The sequence below is a fragment of the Oncorhynchus clarkii genome, chromosome 4, assembly GCF_045791955.1.
Source record: "Oncorhynchus clarkii lewisi isolate Uvic-CL-2024 chromosome 4, UVic_Ocla_1.0, whole genome shotgun sequence".
NCBI classification, from domain to species: domain Eukaryota; kingdom Metazoa; phylum Chordata; class Actinopteri; order Salmoniformes; family Salmonidae; genus Oncorhynchus; species Oncorhynchus clarkii.
In genome coordinates, this window is record NC_092150.1 from 15,755,378 (window position 1) to 15,771,792 (window position 16,415).

The 16,415-nt window shown below is 44.1% G+C and overlaps 1 protein-coding gene across 1 annotated transcript in view; it reads right to left on the minus strand.

Moving 5' to 3' along the window:
• Positions 1-16,415, minus strand: part of LOC139407504 (potassium voltage-gated channel subfamily KQT member 1-like) — a 340,305-nt gene that overhangs the window by 82,553 nt on the left and 241,337 nt on the right. Inside the window, exons 16-18 of the mRNA XM_071151296.1 lie at positions 15,874-15,968; positions 10,646-10,686; positions 6,342-6,403 (exon numbers count right to left, since the gene is read on the minus strand). Coding sequence (XP_071007397.1) covers positions 6,342-6,403; positions 10,646-10,686; positions 15,874-15,968 — 198 coding nt within the window. The remainder of the gene's footprint in view (positions 1-6,341; positions 6,404-10,645; positions 10,687-15,873; positions 15,969-16,415) is intronic.

The following is a 16,415-nucleotide window of genomic DNA, read 5'->3' on the forward strand; positions in this document are numbered from 1 at the left end:
ATTTAAGCATCAAAAGTAAATTAAATTGCTAAGATACACTTAGGTATCAAAAGCAAAAGTATAAATCATTTCACATTCCTTATATTAGGCAAACCAGACAGCACATGCTTTACTTGTATTTTGTTAGGGAGAGCAAGGTGCACACTCCAACACTCACACATCATTTACAAACCAAGCATGTGTGTTTAGTGAGTCCTCCAGGTCAGAGGCAGTAGGGATGACCAGGGGTGTTCTGTTGATAAGTGTGTGAATTGGGCCATTTTCCTGTCCTGCTAAGCATTCAACATGTAACGAGTACTTTTAGGTGTCAAATAAAATGTACGGAGTAAAAAGTACATTATCTTCTTTATGGAGTGAAGTAAAAGTAGGTCTAGGGCTGAGGACTGAGGACTGAGGCTGAGGACTGAGGACTGAGGCTGAGGACTGAGGCTGAGGACTGAGGACTGAGGCTGAGGACTGAGGCTGAGGACTGAGGCTGAGGACTGAGGACTGAGGCTGAGGACTGAGGACTGAGGCTGAGGACTGAGGCTGAGGACTGAGGACTGAGGCTGAGGACTGAGGCTGAGGACTGAGGACTGAGGACTGAGGACTGAGGACTGAGGCTGAGGACTGAGGCTGAGGACTGAGGCTGAGGACTGAGGACTGAGGCTGAGGACTGAGGACTGAGGCTGAGGACTGAGGCTGAGGACTGAGGCTGAGGACTGAGGCTGAGGACTGAGGCTGAGGACTGAGGGCTAGGGCTGAGGACTGAGGCTGAGGACTGAGGGCTAATGCTGAGGACTGAGGACTGAGGCTGAGGACTGAGGCTGAGGACTGAGGGCTAGGGCTGAGGACTGAGGACTGAGGCTGAGGACTGAGGACTGAGGGCTAGGGCTGAGGACTGAGGACTGAGGCTGAGGACTGAGGCTGAGGACTGAGGGCTAGGGCTGAGGCTGAGGGCTGAGGACTGAGGCTGAGGACTGAGGCTGAGGACTGAGGGCTAGGGCTGAGGACTGAGGCTGAGGGCTGAGGACTGAGGCTGAGGACTGAGGGCTAGGGCTGAGGACTGAGGACTGAGGCTGAGGACTGAGGACTGAGGACTGAGGCTGAGGACTGAGGGCTAGGGCTGAGGACTGAGGACTGAGGCTGAGGACTGAGGCTAAGGCTGAGGACTGAGGGCTGAGGACTGAGGCTGAGGACTGAGGACTGAGGCTGAGGCTGAGGGCTGAGGACTGAGGACTGAGGACTGAGGCTGAGGACTGAGGCTGAGGCTGAGGGCTGAGGACTGAGGACTGAGGCTGAGGCTGAGGGCTGAGGGCTGAGGACTGAGGCTGAGGACTGAGGGCTAGGGCTGAGGTGAGTGGAGGGATGGAGAGTAGATAAGGAAAAGTCAAACAATGAGATGGACCTGGCCAGGCTGCCTCCGGAGCAGCAGAGTGGAGAGAGGAGGAATGTGCCAAGGCACGGACAGACAGAGGGTGGGCCATTGGGTTCATCCACCTGCCTGCCGGGGGCACTGCACAAACCCGTCAAAACAAATGTTTCACATGACTACAACTATAATATGAGAGGACATACACACAGAAAACAGTCAAGCAAGTTGGCGCTCTGGGTATCATGCTTTTACTGCTATTTTTCAGTTCTGCTGTGTGGAATTGGTCACCACGGCAACTCTACTAGGAGTCATGCAAAACACGTTTCATATTGTACTCGGGGAGCATGCAGTGATTGGAGACACATTTGCTTTGGGGGCTTTGGGTTCCTCACAATAGGCTGCTGCTGCCTGCTGCTCTGAACAGCTGTTTCACCTGAATCAGTCTGCTAATTAGGAACCTGCGGTTTCACTTTACGTTTCTGTCAGATTGCTTTGCTGTGTGACACAGGATGTAAGAGGGACAGCGAGTGTGTTTTATAAATGTGGGTTTATGTTACCAATCAGGAGATTGTGATCACAACATGCACAGACAGCAAATGGGCCAGAACTCAATATGTGGTGGAGTGAGTCTCTCCTTTACCCTCCTGTAGGGTTAATCTTTAGTTCAGGATCATTTCACTCTTGTCAATACCAGAGGTCTAGGAGAGCTGTGTCCTTTCACTCATGCATTATAGTAGACATGGAGCCATGAGCCAAAGTCAATGCCTATAGCAAAAACCATGGTAGTATGGAGAAAAGTATTGAACTCCACACACACAAACACACACACACATACACTTTCTCTCCCTTTCTCTCTCAGTTTAAAGAGAACCAGAGACGTCTGAATGACAGGCAGTTTAATGGCTCCCATTCCAGCCGTATTGTCATCCTGTGAGACTTCCCTGAGCGGAAAAACACCAGAATGGGATTATTCCCCTCGTGAGTGAAAGGCTTCACACATGCTGATTGTCACAGCACTGCAGTGGCACCGCATCCGGCCCACAGGCTCCAGTCAGACTAACTAACGCTGGCACAACATGGTCCCTGGTGGGCAATGACTGGGCATTAGGCAGGCATCACGTGGTGGCACTGCCCTGCCTGGTCTCTGCCTAGTGGGACACGCCTGGTTACAGCACAGGTCTCCATAACACAGCTGCTGCCTATTGGCTGTGATCCACTGAGATCCAGAGGGCTCTGTGTGTGTGTGTGTGTGTGTGTGTGTGTGTGTGTGTGTGTGTGTGCGTGCTCTCTCCCTTCTAGCTGGTATTAGAAATGCCTTTTTAAAACCTCCATGTTCTCCTTTGGAATCATAAACACAAGTCACAACCCACTGTCGTCACAAGTCAACTTGTTGTTGTAGAGGACAGAGGGTATAGGGTCGTTGGCATGGAAACACTGACGATACGTTAATCAACAGACAAATATGAAACACCTTGCGTGTCACGTACACACTGGCAAGCAGCAGATTACAACTAAGAGATTAGGATACCATCAGGAGTGTTTAACGTCTCGATGGACCGTAACCAGCCATAACATACTCTGTTGAAGAAAACCCACATGAAAAAATACTACAGTTTACAATAGAATACTGCAGTACGAACTGCATTTTTTGGGGTATATGTACTTTACTATTTATATTTTTTAAAGTTTTCATTTTACTTCACTACATTCTTAAAGAAAATAATGTACCTTTTCCTGGGGCGGCAGGGTAGCCTAGTGGTTAGAGCGTTGGACTAGTAACAAATCTGTCGTTCTGCCCCTGAACAAGGCAGTTAACCCACTGTTCCTAGGCCGTCATTGAAAATAAGAATTTGTTCTTAACTGACTTGGCTAGTTAAATAAAGGTCAAATATTAATTTTTTTAAAGAATTCCTCCATAAATTTTCCCTTAACCCCAAAAGTACTCGTTACATTTTAAATGCTTAGCAGGACAGGAACATTTTCCAATTTACGCACTTATCAAGAGAACATCCCTAATAATCCCTACATGCTTCTGATCTGACGAACTCACTAAACACAAATTCTTAGTTTGTAAATTATGTCTAAGTGTTAGAGTGAGCCTCTGGCTATCTGGTTTGCTTAATATACAACATTTTAAATGATTTATACTTTTACTTTTGAGACATAAGTGTATTTAAAACCAAATAATTTTAGACTTTTACTCAAGTAGTATTTTACTGGGTGACTTTTACCTTTGCTCAAGTATGACAATCGGGTACTTTTTCCACCACTGGTACTTACTATAGAATGTTGTAGCATACTGTAGAATACTACAGTAAATACTACAGCGGTATACACCCCCCCCCCCCCCAAAAAAGAAACACTGTAGTTAATACTACAGTAATGTCTGCAAAACCACTACAGTCTGCAAAAACACTGCACCTTTTTAACTATAGTAAATACTAAAGTATTTAATGTGCATATGCCCTGCCCATTCCCCTTCCCATATCACAATTTGTCTACCCATAAGTGAGAAGCCTAAAAGCCAAGTATAGAATATATTGTTCCCTACAGATTATAGATAAAATGCAGAAGTGCTGAACTATCTGCTCAGACCCCAGACCTACCAACAGGTTTTGGAAAATGTGCTATTTAAGTATTTCTCCAGTATGTTTCCTAAAGGAGAAATCCTCCACTTCTATGTCAAAGATAATAAAACAATATAGTAAACACTACATCAATGTCTGCAAAAACTCTACAGTAAATACTATAGTATACTACTGTCCACAAATACACCACAGTATACTACAGTCCACAAAAACCCTACAGTAAATACTACAGTATACTACTGTCCACAAATACACCACAGTATACTACAGTCCACATAAAACCTACAGTAAATACTACAGTATACTACAATCTGCAAAACACAACATTAATTTCTATAGTATATACTATAGTTTTCTTTGACTACAGTATTTATAAACACGTCAAAAAAAGAAACGCACTCTCACTGTCAACTGTGTTTATTTTCAGCAAACTTAACATGTGTAAATATTTGTATGAACATAACAAGATTCAACAACTGAGACATAAAGTGAACAAGTTCCACAGACATGTTGTCACGGCCGTTGTCGGAATGAGACCAAGGTGCAGCGTGGTTTCTTTTATTTGTTAAAATGTCGCCAACAAAACAAGAAATAATAAAAACGACAGTGACTCTTACAAAGGCTATAGTGTCCCTAACAAAGACAACTTCCCACACTGAAAGGAGGGAAAATGGGCTACCTAAGTATGATTCCCAATCAGAGAAAACAATAGACAGCTGTCCCTGATTGAGAACCAAAACATATAAACACAAAATAGAACATAGAAACATAGAAATCAGAACATAGAATGCCCACCCAAATCACACCCTGACCAAACCAAATAGAGACATAAAAAGGCTCTCTAAGGTCAGGGCGTGACACATGTGACTAACAGAAATGGAATAATGGGTCCCTGAACAAAGGGGGGGTCAAAATCAAAAGTAACAGTCAGTATCTGGTGTGGCCACCAGCTGCATTAAGTACTGCAGTGCATCTCCTCCTCATGGACTGAACCAGATTTGCCAGTTCTTAATGTGAGATGTTACCCCACTATTCCACCAAGGCACCTGCAAGTTCCCAGACATTTCTGGGGGGAATGGCCCTAGCCCTCACCCTCCGATCTAACAGGTCCCAGACGTGCTCAATGAGATTGAGATCCGGGCTCTTCGCTGGCCATGGCAGAACACTGACATTCCTGTCTTGCAGGGAATCACGCACAGAACAAGCAGTATGGCTGGTGGCATTGTCATGCTGGAGGGTCATGTCAGGATAAGCCTGCAGGAAGTGTACCAAATGAGTGAGGAGAATGTCTTCCCTGTAACGCACAGCATTGAGATTGCCTGCAATGACAACAAGCTCAGTCCGATGATGCTGTGACACACCGCCCCAGACCCACCACTTCCAAATCGATTCCGCCCATAGGTGCCCATAGGTGCCCATAGGCGATGTTGTTGCCGGTGATGTCTGGTTAGGACCTGCCTTACAACAGGCCTACAAGCCCCGAGTCCAGCCTCTCTCAGCCTATTGCGGACAGTCTGAGCACTGATGGAGGGATTGTAAGTTCCTGGTGTAACTCTGGCAGTTGTTGTTGCCATCCTGTACTTGTTCTGCAGGTGTGATGTTTGGATGTGCCGATCCTGTGCAGGTGTTGTTACACTTGGTCTGCCACTGCGAGGATGATCAGCTGTCCATCCTGTTTCCCTGTAGCGCTGTCTTAGGCATCTCATAGTACGGACATTGCAATTTATTGCCCTGACCACATCTCCAGTCCTTATGCCTCTTTGCAGCATGCCTAAGGCACGTTTGGTGTTTTTCAGAGTCAGTAGAAAGGCCTCTTTAGTGTCCTAAATTTTCATAACTGTGACCTTAATTGCCTACCATCTGTAAGCTGTGTGTCTTAATGACCGTTCCACAGGTGCATGTTCATTAATTGTTTATGGTTCATTGAACAAGCATGGGAAACAGTGTTTAAACCCTTTACAATGAAGATCTGTGAAGTTATTTGGATTTGAAAAAGGGACGTTTCTTTTTTTTCTGAGTTTACTATAGTTAACTGCAAATACTACACTATACCACAGTAAAGGGACTTAAGTCCGCAAAACCACTACATTGAATTCTACAGTTTAGTCTGCAAAAACACTTAGAAAATACTATAGTATTTATTTATGTGGGAATTCATTATGCACGCACACACACAAGCACTCACGCACAAAGTTACCTAATGACACACACATGAACGCACACACACACACGCACATACAAAGATCGCAAATCCACACACACACACACGCACGCACGCACACACACACACACACACACACACACACACACACACACACACACACACACACACACACACACACACACACACACACACACACACACATACAAAGAACAGGGAAGAATAAACCTGTTTTTACCTTGTCCTCCAGGCGGACCAGTCTGGCTCCCACAGTGTAGTATTCTTTATCTACACCTTTCTCTGAAAAACAACACACACATTTCCCTTCTTTCAAACACTGGCCTCACTATTGTGGTGGGTGGTACAATCTCAATCATCATTGGTGGGGGCAACACAAGGCATGCAAAAGATCCTGATCTATTCCTATAGGGTCAATAGCGAGACTTGCTGTAACTTAATTCTCTGAGGTCATTGCTGGTATCAGATGTCACAAGGCCTCAGGGAAGGTAGATAGCAGGAGTGGAGACTAAAGTGGGTCTGTTCAACCATTGTTTCTCTACTACAAGACAATTTACATCTAACTGCCATGAGACAAGACCAATAACCTATTGTACCCAACCGCCCATGGTACTCATTCATTTGCTTAATTGAATCATCTTAAATTACACCCTATTAGTCTGAGGCCCGCACCCAACCCTAACCCGCAAATATAGAAAATGCGCTATGGACTACAGTCAAAGATGGCAGGACAATTTTTGGACAAGGGGTGCAGGATTTTTTTGGGGCCTGATTTAGATATGTTTCTGCTTATAATTTTTGACATTTTGGTAGGCTATTTGTTAGTCAACTTGTCTTTAATTAGATACATGTAGCTTCTCTTCTGTCATTATGTTGCTTTAGAAGACTAAATAAACCCTTGCTCAACAGGATAATGTAATAGATCGATAAAATGAATGCTTCAATCTAGTTACATCTGTACATTTTTCTCTGTCATCTCTCACGGAGCAAATACATTTAGGGACTGGGGAGAAAATACAATAACGTAACAACAACAAAAAAACAGGAATGATTTTCTGTGTAAAATGTCCAAATGACATCAGTTTGACAGGTTATAAGGAAAAGGAAAGCTGTGAAAAAAACAAGCAAAATGTTTCTGAGAGGATTTCAGTTCAGGTTCATTTTATGTGGTTGAAATACTATCAGCTTTTATGATGCCTGTATGATGAAGACAGCACTTCTACAGATGATATCTAACTGAGCATTGCATTCTTTCAAGATGCAGAAATAAATCAATCACATTTCTCCACTCCTGTTCCCAAGTCCAAATTTTGCCTACATTTGGTGTATCATTTTACTGAAAGAAATGCTTAATTATGCAGGAGATAATATAAAGGCTATGTGAGAGGTTACAGTCATTGTCCAGATTTCAGTTTCCATTTAACCCATCTAAACAGGCTACAGTTCACTTGACATGCCATAGGCCTATTTGAAGTCCCGTCTTGTGACTGTCAAATTTGTATAGCGCCTCACAATCACCATACATAACATAGCCCGCACTCTTATCATCCACTTTTACCATTTAACCAAATCTTTCCCAAACATTACTTTTTTCTGACCATCCCTTCTCTTTATTTTCAACTCTCCTTTCACAGCTTTTCTCTTATTGAATTAAACTTCTAGAATTCCCTTTTTGCCTCCGTGAATTGACATGAACATATTTTTGCCAGTTTCCAAAAGCATTACTTTGTGGGTTGAGTCACTGATATGATCCCCCCCCCCCCCCCCCTTGGGTTGTGCCGTGGCAGAGATCTTTGTGGGCTATACTCGGCCTTGTCTCAGGATGGTTAGTGGTTGAAGATATCCCTCTAGTGGTGTGGGGGCTGTGGGTGGTGTTATATCCTTCCTGTTTGGCCCTGTCCGGGGGTATCATCGGATGGGGCCACAGTGTCTCCTGACCCCTCCTCTCTCAGCCTACAGTATTCATGCTGCAGTATTTTATGTGTCGGGAGGCTAGGGTCAGTTTGTTATATCTGGAGTACTTCTCCTGTCTTATCCGGTGTCCTGTGTGAATTTAAGTACGCTCTCTCTAATTCTCTCTTTCTCTCTTTCTCTCTCTCTCTCGGAGGACCTGAGCCCTAGGACCATGCCTCAGGACTACCTGGCATGATGACTCCTTGCTGTCCCCAGTCCACCTGGCCGTGCTGTTGCTCCAGTTTCAACTGTTCTGTCTGCGGCTATGGAATCCTGACCTGTTTACCTGTCCCAGACCTATTATTTTACCATGCTGGTCATTTATGAACATTTGAACATCTTGGCCATGTTCTGATATAATCTCCACCCGGCACAGCCAGAATAGGACTGGCCACGCCTCATAGCCTGGTTCCTCTCTAGGTTTCTTCCTAGGTTTTAGCCTTTCTAGAGAGTTTTTCCTAGCCAACGTGCTTCAACACCTGCATTGCTTGCTGTTTGGGGTTTTAGGCTGGGTTTCTGTACAGCACTTTGAGATATCAGCTGATGTACGAAGCGCTATATAAATACATTTGATTTCATTGGATTTGATTACTTGGTCACTAGCTCAATCCGCCCGCCATCCACCCACCCCCGCCATCCACCCACACTTCAGCCACACAATATTTAATGGCCCCAAACCGGTCCACCCAACCTTCAGCCACACAATATTTAATGACCCTAAACCCATCTACCCACCCTTCAGTCACACAATATTTAATGACCCTAAACCCATCTACCCACCCTTCAGCCACACAATATTTAATGACCCTAAACCCATCTACCCACCTTTCAGCCACACAATATTTAATGACCCTAAACCCATCTACCCACCTTTCAGCCACACAATATTTAATGACCCTAAACCCATCCACCCACCCTTCAGCCACACAATATTTAATGACCCTAAACCCATCTACCCACCTTTCAGCCACACAATATTTAATGACCCTAAACCCATCTACCCACCCTTCAGCCACACAATATTTAATGACCCTAAACCCATCTACCCACCCTTCAGTCACACAATATTTAATGACCCTAAACCCATCTACCCACCCTTCAGCCACACAATATTTAATGACCCTAAACCCATCTACCCACCCTTCAGCCACACAATATTTAATGACCCTAAACCCATCTACCCACCCTTCAGCCACACAATATTTAATGACCCTAAACCCATCTACCCACCTTTCAGCCACACAATATTTAATGACCCTAAACCCATCTACCCACCCTTCAGCCACACAATATTTAATGACCCTAAACCCATCTACCCACCTTTCAGCCACACAATATTTAATGACCCTAAACCCATCTACCCACCCTTCAGCCACACAATATTTAATGACCCTAAACCCGTCCGCCCCGCGGATATAAACGCGGGGACTGCAGGTTCATCATTACATCCCATGTAAAGAAACCCAGAGTACACACACACCAACCCTGTCTCTCTCTCTCTCTCTCACACACACACACACACACACACACACACACACACACACACACACACACACACACACACACACACACACACACACACACACACACACACACACAACCCCTCCCCCCACTTCCTTACTAAGGGGCCCCTAACGCAAATAGGTCTTAGTCATGCAGTGAGTTCCTATAAACATAACAGCAGTAGATCAGTGTAATGGGGCTCCATCCTAGGGCCAGAGCAGACTCAGTCTAAGGCTTTGGACTTGGGGGAAGTGGGCTGTGTGTTGTGTGTTTGGCAGGCTGACTGCGCTAGTTTTATACTGTATGGCTGGTTTGGTTGTTATGGACGTGGAGTTTGTCGTGGAGTTTGTCGTGTAGTATGTGTGTGTGCGCGCGCGCGCGTGTGTGTGTGTGTGTGTGTGTGTGTGTGTGTGTGTGTGTGTGTGTGTGTGTGTGTGTGTGTGTGTGTGTGTGTGTGTGTGTGTGGAGAACACGTGGAAGTGCACTAAGCTTCTCAGCTGGATTCCTAATCCAATACCAGGGCCAATCAAGAAAGTGTTTAACCATGTTATCTCCCCGTTAGCTTCCTGGGTCAGCCAAGACATGTTAACATCCAGGTGGAGTTGGAGGGGAAGGGAGGAGGAGGAGGAAGAGGAGGTGGAAGAGAGAGATGGAGAAGAGGAGGAAGATGGTGGTACACAGAGCAGGGGGAGGAGGAGGAGAAGAAGCAGAGAAGGAGGAAGAGGGGGAGAAAAAAGGAGAGGAGGAGATGAGGGGGTACGCAGAGGAGGAGAGAAGAGGAGGAGGAGAGGGGGAGATGGGTTGGAAGCGTTGTGCATACAAATACTAGTGTGTGTGTGTGTACCCAAACACACAAATCCAAACATACACACTCACAAACTATGTATACACTCTATACACACTACGTGTACACACTAAACACACCAGGGATCTCTTGGCAGAATATTTAGTCTAGTCTATTCAGCCTTATCATGGTGCCTGGTTGTCTCTGTTTGTGAGATGTATATAACATTAGGGGGCACAGTGAGGAGTGACAAGAGTTCACGAGTATCCTCAAGTGGGTTTTACCTGCCAGAAACATTCCTGGTTTCCCCAACGTATGGTCCAGTCTGGGGACAAGAAGGAGCACAAGACAGACACGTTAGGGAAAACTTTGGACAAAGCTTTGCAGCATTGGTTAGTGTTTTATGTCTGTGACAGAAAAGTGGAAGGAAAGAAATATAGATCAAGCAAGAGAGTGAAAGAAAGAGAGAGACTGACAGAGAGAGAGAGGGGAAGATGGAAAGAAAGAGAGGAAGAAGGAAAGATCGAAAGAGAGAGGAAGTTTACATACACTAAGGTTGGAGTCATTAAATCTTGTTTTTCAACCACTCCACAAATGTCTTGTTAACAAACTAAAGTTTTGGCAAGTCGGTTAGGACATCTACTTTGTGCAAGGCACAAGTCATTTTTCCAACAATTGTTTACAGACAGATTATTTCACTTATAATTCACTGTATCACAATTCCAGTGGGTCAGAAGTTTACATACACAAAGTTGACTGTGGCTTTAAACAGCTTGGAAAATTCCAGAAAATTATGTCATGGCTTTAGAAGCTTCTGATAGGATAATTGACATAATTTGAGTCAATTAGAGGTGTACCTGTGGATATATTTCAAGGCCTACCTTAAATCTCACTGCCTCTTTGCTTGACATCATGGGAAAATCAAAAGAAATCAGCCAAGACCTCAGAAAAAAAAGTAAACCTCCACAAGTCTGGTTAATTATTGAGAGCAATTTCCAAACGCCTGAAGGTACCATGTTCATCTGTACAAACAATAGCATAAACACCATGGGACCACGCAGCCGTCATACCGCTCAGGAAGGAGGCACGTTCTGTCTCCTAGAGTTAAACATACTTTGGAGCGAAAAGTGCAAATCAATCCCAGAACAGCAGCAAAGGACCTTATGAAGATGCTGGAGGAAACAGGTAGTATCTATATCCACAGCAAAACAAGTCATATATTGACATAACCTGAAAGGCCACTCAGCAAGGAAGAAGCCACTGCTCAAAAACAGCCATAAAAAAGCCAGACTACGATTTGCAACTGCACATGGGGACAAAGATCGTACTTTTTGGAGACTTGTCCTCTGGTCTGATGAAACAAAAACAGAACTGTTTGGGCATAATGACCATTGTTATGTTTGGAGGAAAAAGGTGGGGGGGGGCTTGCAAGCAAAAGAACACCACCCCAACCATGCATGGGGGTGGCAGCATCATGTTGTGGGGGTGCTTTGCTGCAGGACGGACTGGTGCACTTTACAAAATAGATGGCTTCATGAGAAAGGAAAATTATGTGGATATATTGAAGCAACATCTCAAGACATCAGTCAGGAAGTTAAAGCTTGGTCACAAATGAGTCTTCCAAATGGATAATACCCAAGCATACTTCCAAAGTTGTGGCAAAATGGCTTAAGGACAACAAAGTCAAGGTATTGGAGTGGCCATCACAAAGCCCTGACCTCAATCCTATAGACAATTTGTGGGCAGAACTGAAAAAGCCTGTGCAAGCAAGGAGGCCTACAAACCTGACTCAGTTACACCAACTCTTTCAAGAGGAATGGGCCAAAATTCACCAAACTTATTGTGGGAAGCTTGTAGAAGGCTACCCGAAACGGTTGACCCAAGTTAAACAATATAAAGGCAATGCTACCAAATACTAATTGAGTGTATGTAAACTTCTGACCCACTGGGAATTTGATGAAAGAAATAAAAGCTGAAAGAAATAATTCTCTCTACTATTATTCTGACATTTCACATTCTTAAAATAAAGTGGTGATACTAACTGACCTAAGACAGTGAGTTTTTACTCTGATTAAATGTCAGGAATTGTGAAAAACTGAGTTTAAATGTATTTGGCTAAGGTGTATGTAAACTTACGACTTCAACTGTATGATTATTTACATACACGTTAGAATCACATTTGGGTATATCTCTCAGTTTTCTCCTATCACAGCCATTCAACTCTTCAACTGTTTTAAAGTCGCCATTGGCCTAATGGTGAAATCCCTGAGTGGTTTCCTTCCTCTCCGGCAACTGAGTTAGGAAGGATGCCTGTATATTTGTAGTGACTGAGTGTGTTGATACACCATCCAAAGTGTAACTAATAACTTCACCATGCTCAAAGGGATATTCAATGTCTTTTTTTTTACCCATCTACCAATAGGTGCCTTTATATGTGAGGCATTGGAAAATCTCCCTGGTCTTTGTGGTTGAATTTTTGTTTGAAATTCACTGCTCGACTGAGGAACCCTACAGATAATTGTATATGTGGGGTACATAGAGGAGGTAGTCATTCAAAAATCATTTTAAACGCTATTATTGCACACAGAGTGAGTTCATGCAGCTTATGTGACTTGTTAAGCAAATCTCTACTCCTGAATTTATGTAGGCATGCCATAACAAATGGGTTGAATAATTATTGACAAAATGTTCAGCTATTCATTTTTTATTTATTTGTAAACATTTCTTAAAACCTAATTCCGTTTTGACATTATGGGTTATTGTGTGTAGGTCAGTAACACAAAATCTCAATTGAATCCATTTCAAATTCAGGCTGTAACACAAGAAAGAACATGTGGAAAAAGTCAAGGGGTGTGAATACATTCTGAAGGCACTGTATTCACTCTATAACAAGAAGTATGTATATATTCCTGCTTACCACGCCTACACTGACACTTTGTTTACTGTTATTATCATTTCTCCTGCAACCAGTCACTTTCTCCTAATCCCCCTCCTACATGTACTGTACATATCTACCGCAAACTACTCCAGTATCCAGCACATTGTACATTTGGTATTGGTACTGACCCTGTATTTACTGTTTTCTTTATTATATCTATATATTTTGTATTAGTTATACTATTTTGATATTGATTACTACACTGTTGGGTTTTAGGTTTTATTTATTCACAACAAATAAAAGAAGTGAAAGACAGTACAGATAAAAAAAACGTGTAAAAGCAGTGTGCAGGTGAGGTTGGAATCCCAAAAGGGCACTGTTGGGTGGAGCTGGCAAGTTAAGCATTTCACTGTACTTGTGCATGTGACACTAACAACTTGAGAGAGTGTAATGCTTCTTTTTTCTACTTCTTCTTTTTTCAGGGAGTGAATACATTTAATTAATAAATTAACAAAACAAGAAACACAAACAGCGTACCGACAACTGGGGAAGAAACCAAAGGACAATGATAACTGGGGAAGAAACCAAAGGACAATGATAACTGGGGAAGAAACCAAAGGACAATGATAACTGGGGAAGAAACCTAAGGACAATGATAACTGGGGAAGAAACCAAAGGACAATGATAACTGGGGAAGAAACCAAAGGACAATGATAACTGGGGAAGAAACCTAAGGACAATGATAACTGGGGAAGAAACCAAAGGACAATGATAACTGGGGAAGAAACCTAAGGACAATGATAACTGGGGAAGAAACCAAAGGACAATGATAACTGGGGAAGAAACCTAAGGACAATGATAACTGGGGAAGAAACCAAAGGACAATGATAACTGGGGAAGAAACCTAAGGACAATGATAACTGGGGAAGAAACCAAAGGACAATGATAACTGGGGAAGAAACCTAAGGACAATGATAACTGGGGAAGAAACCAAAGGACAATGATAACTGGGGAAGAAACCAAAGGACAATGATAACTGGGGAAGAAACCAAAGGACAATGATAACTGGGGAAGAAACCTAAGGACAATGATAACTGGGGAAGAAACCAAAGGACAATGATAACTGGGGAAGAAACCAAAGTACAATGATAACTGGGGAAGAAACCTAAGGACAATGATAACTGGGGAAGAAACCTAAGGACAATGATAACTGGGGAAGAAACCAAAGGACAATGATAACTGGGGAAGAAACCTAAGGACAATGATAACTGGGGAAGAAACCTAAGGACAATGATAACTGGGGAAGAAACCTAAGGACAATGATAACTGGGGAAGAAACCAAAGTACAATGACAACTGGGGAAGAAACCAAAGGACAATGATAACTGGGGAAGAAACCTAAGGACAATGATAACTGGGGAAGAAACCTAAGGACAATGATAACTGGGGAAGAAACCTAAGGACAATGATAACTGGGGAAGAAACCTAAGGACAATGATAACTGGGGAAGAAACCTAAGGACAATGATAACTGGGGAAGAAACCTAAGGACAATGATAACTGGGGAAGAAACCTAAGGACAATGATAACTGGGGAAGAAACCTAAGGACAATGATAACTGGGGAAGAAACCTAAGGACAATGATAACTGGGGAAGAAACCTAAGGACAATGATAACTGGGGAAGAAACCTAAGGACAATGATAACTGGGGAAGAAACCAAAGGACAATGATAACTGGGGAAGAAACCTAAGGACAATGATAACTGGGGAAGAAACCTAAGGACAATGATAACTGGGGAAGAAACCAAAGGACAATGATAACTGGGGAAGAAACCAAAGGGAGTGACATATAAAGGGCAGGTAATCAAGGAGGTGATGGAGTCCAGGTGTGCGCGTAACTCTAGTGACAGGAGTGCACCCTAACAAGCAGACTGGTGACCTAGAGGGGGGAGGGTGAGCACATGTGACAGTCCCTCTTCCCCAATGCGCGGCTCTTGCCGCAGGACGCCGACCAATATGATGATCCCAGGAATCAGGGGGATCCGGCTGAAGCGTGGGAGCATGACGACCTAGAGCGTCGGAGAGAGAGCATATGTGACAGTACCCCCTCCCTAGCGCATTCGTCTCCAGCCACAGGATGTCAACCAAAGAGATGATCTCGGGGATCCAGAGCGGACCGGTCGCCTCCGCTGAGGCGCAGAAACCTGACGAACTGAACCGGCTGAGGCGTGAGAGCCTGATGAGCCGGCTAAGACCTCCCGGTTGCCTCGGTCAAGGCCCGGGAACCTGTTCACAGCTGAGGCTTGCCAGGTTGCTCCGGCTCCAACACCTGGACCCGACATCACACCCAACACACAAAAAAAACCACTCCCTGATGCTTCCCTTTGTTGAGTCGTCATTCTGTAACGATGTTGCTGTTTCATGTCGGTGCGCTGTTCGTGTTTCTTGTTTTGTTCATTTATTAATTAAATGTATTCACTCCCTGAACTTGCTTCCCGACTTTCAGAGAGAGAGAGAGAGAGAGAGAGAGAGAGAGAGAGAGAGAGAGAGAGAGAGAGAGAGAGAGAGAGAGAGAGAGAGAGAGAGAGAGAGAGAGAGAGAGTAAATAAAAAGAAGAGAGTGAGTCAGTGGCCCACCTCCTCTGTAGCTCCTTAATGCGGACCATCATGGTGAGGTGTCCCTGGTTGTACTGCTCCATCACGTCCCTCACGTCGTACGGTTTCCTCGCTTGCTGTGGAGTATGAATATTGTATTGTAGTAACATGCGCAACACACACAGCACATTGTCACCCATGGAAATCCCTAGGGAAACCCCTAGGCCAACACAGTGCTTTGTTATTGCAGTGTACATTGACGATGAGGAAGCCAAGGGAAGAGTGCTCGTTCAGTGGGGCTTTCACTTGTTGTTTTGCGTGAGGATGATGCTATCTTCTGACTAAGGCTGCATCGTCCCTGTGATGGCCCTGTGACGGCCCTAGTTTAGTTTTTACAGAGAAGCTAATCACCTACAAATAATTAAGTAATGAGAAGATGGTTGAACGTGAAGACTGAAGCAATGGCCTGGGTTTGTTGGAGACTACAACCACAGTCAGATCATAAATAGAGTTGTTGATGACTAAAGGCCATGCGAGGTCATTCTGTGGTAGGTGCTTAGTCTTCTGCAGCTGTGCAGTGAGAG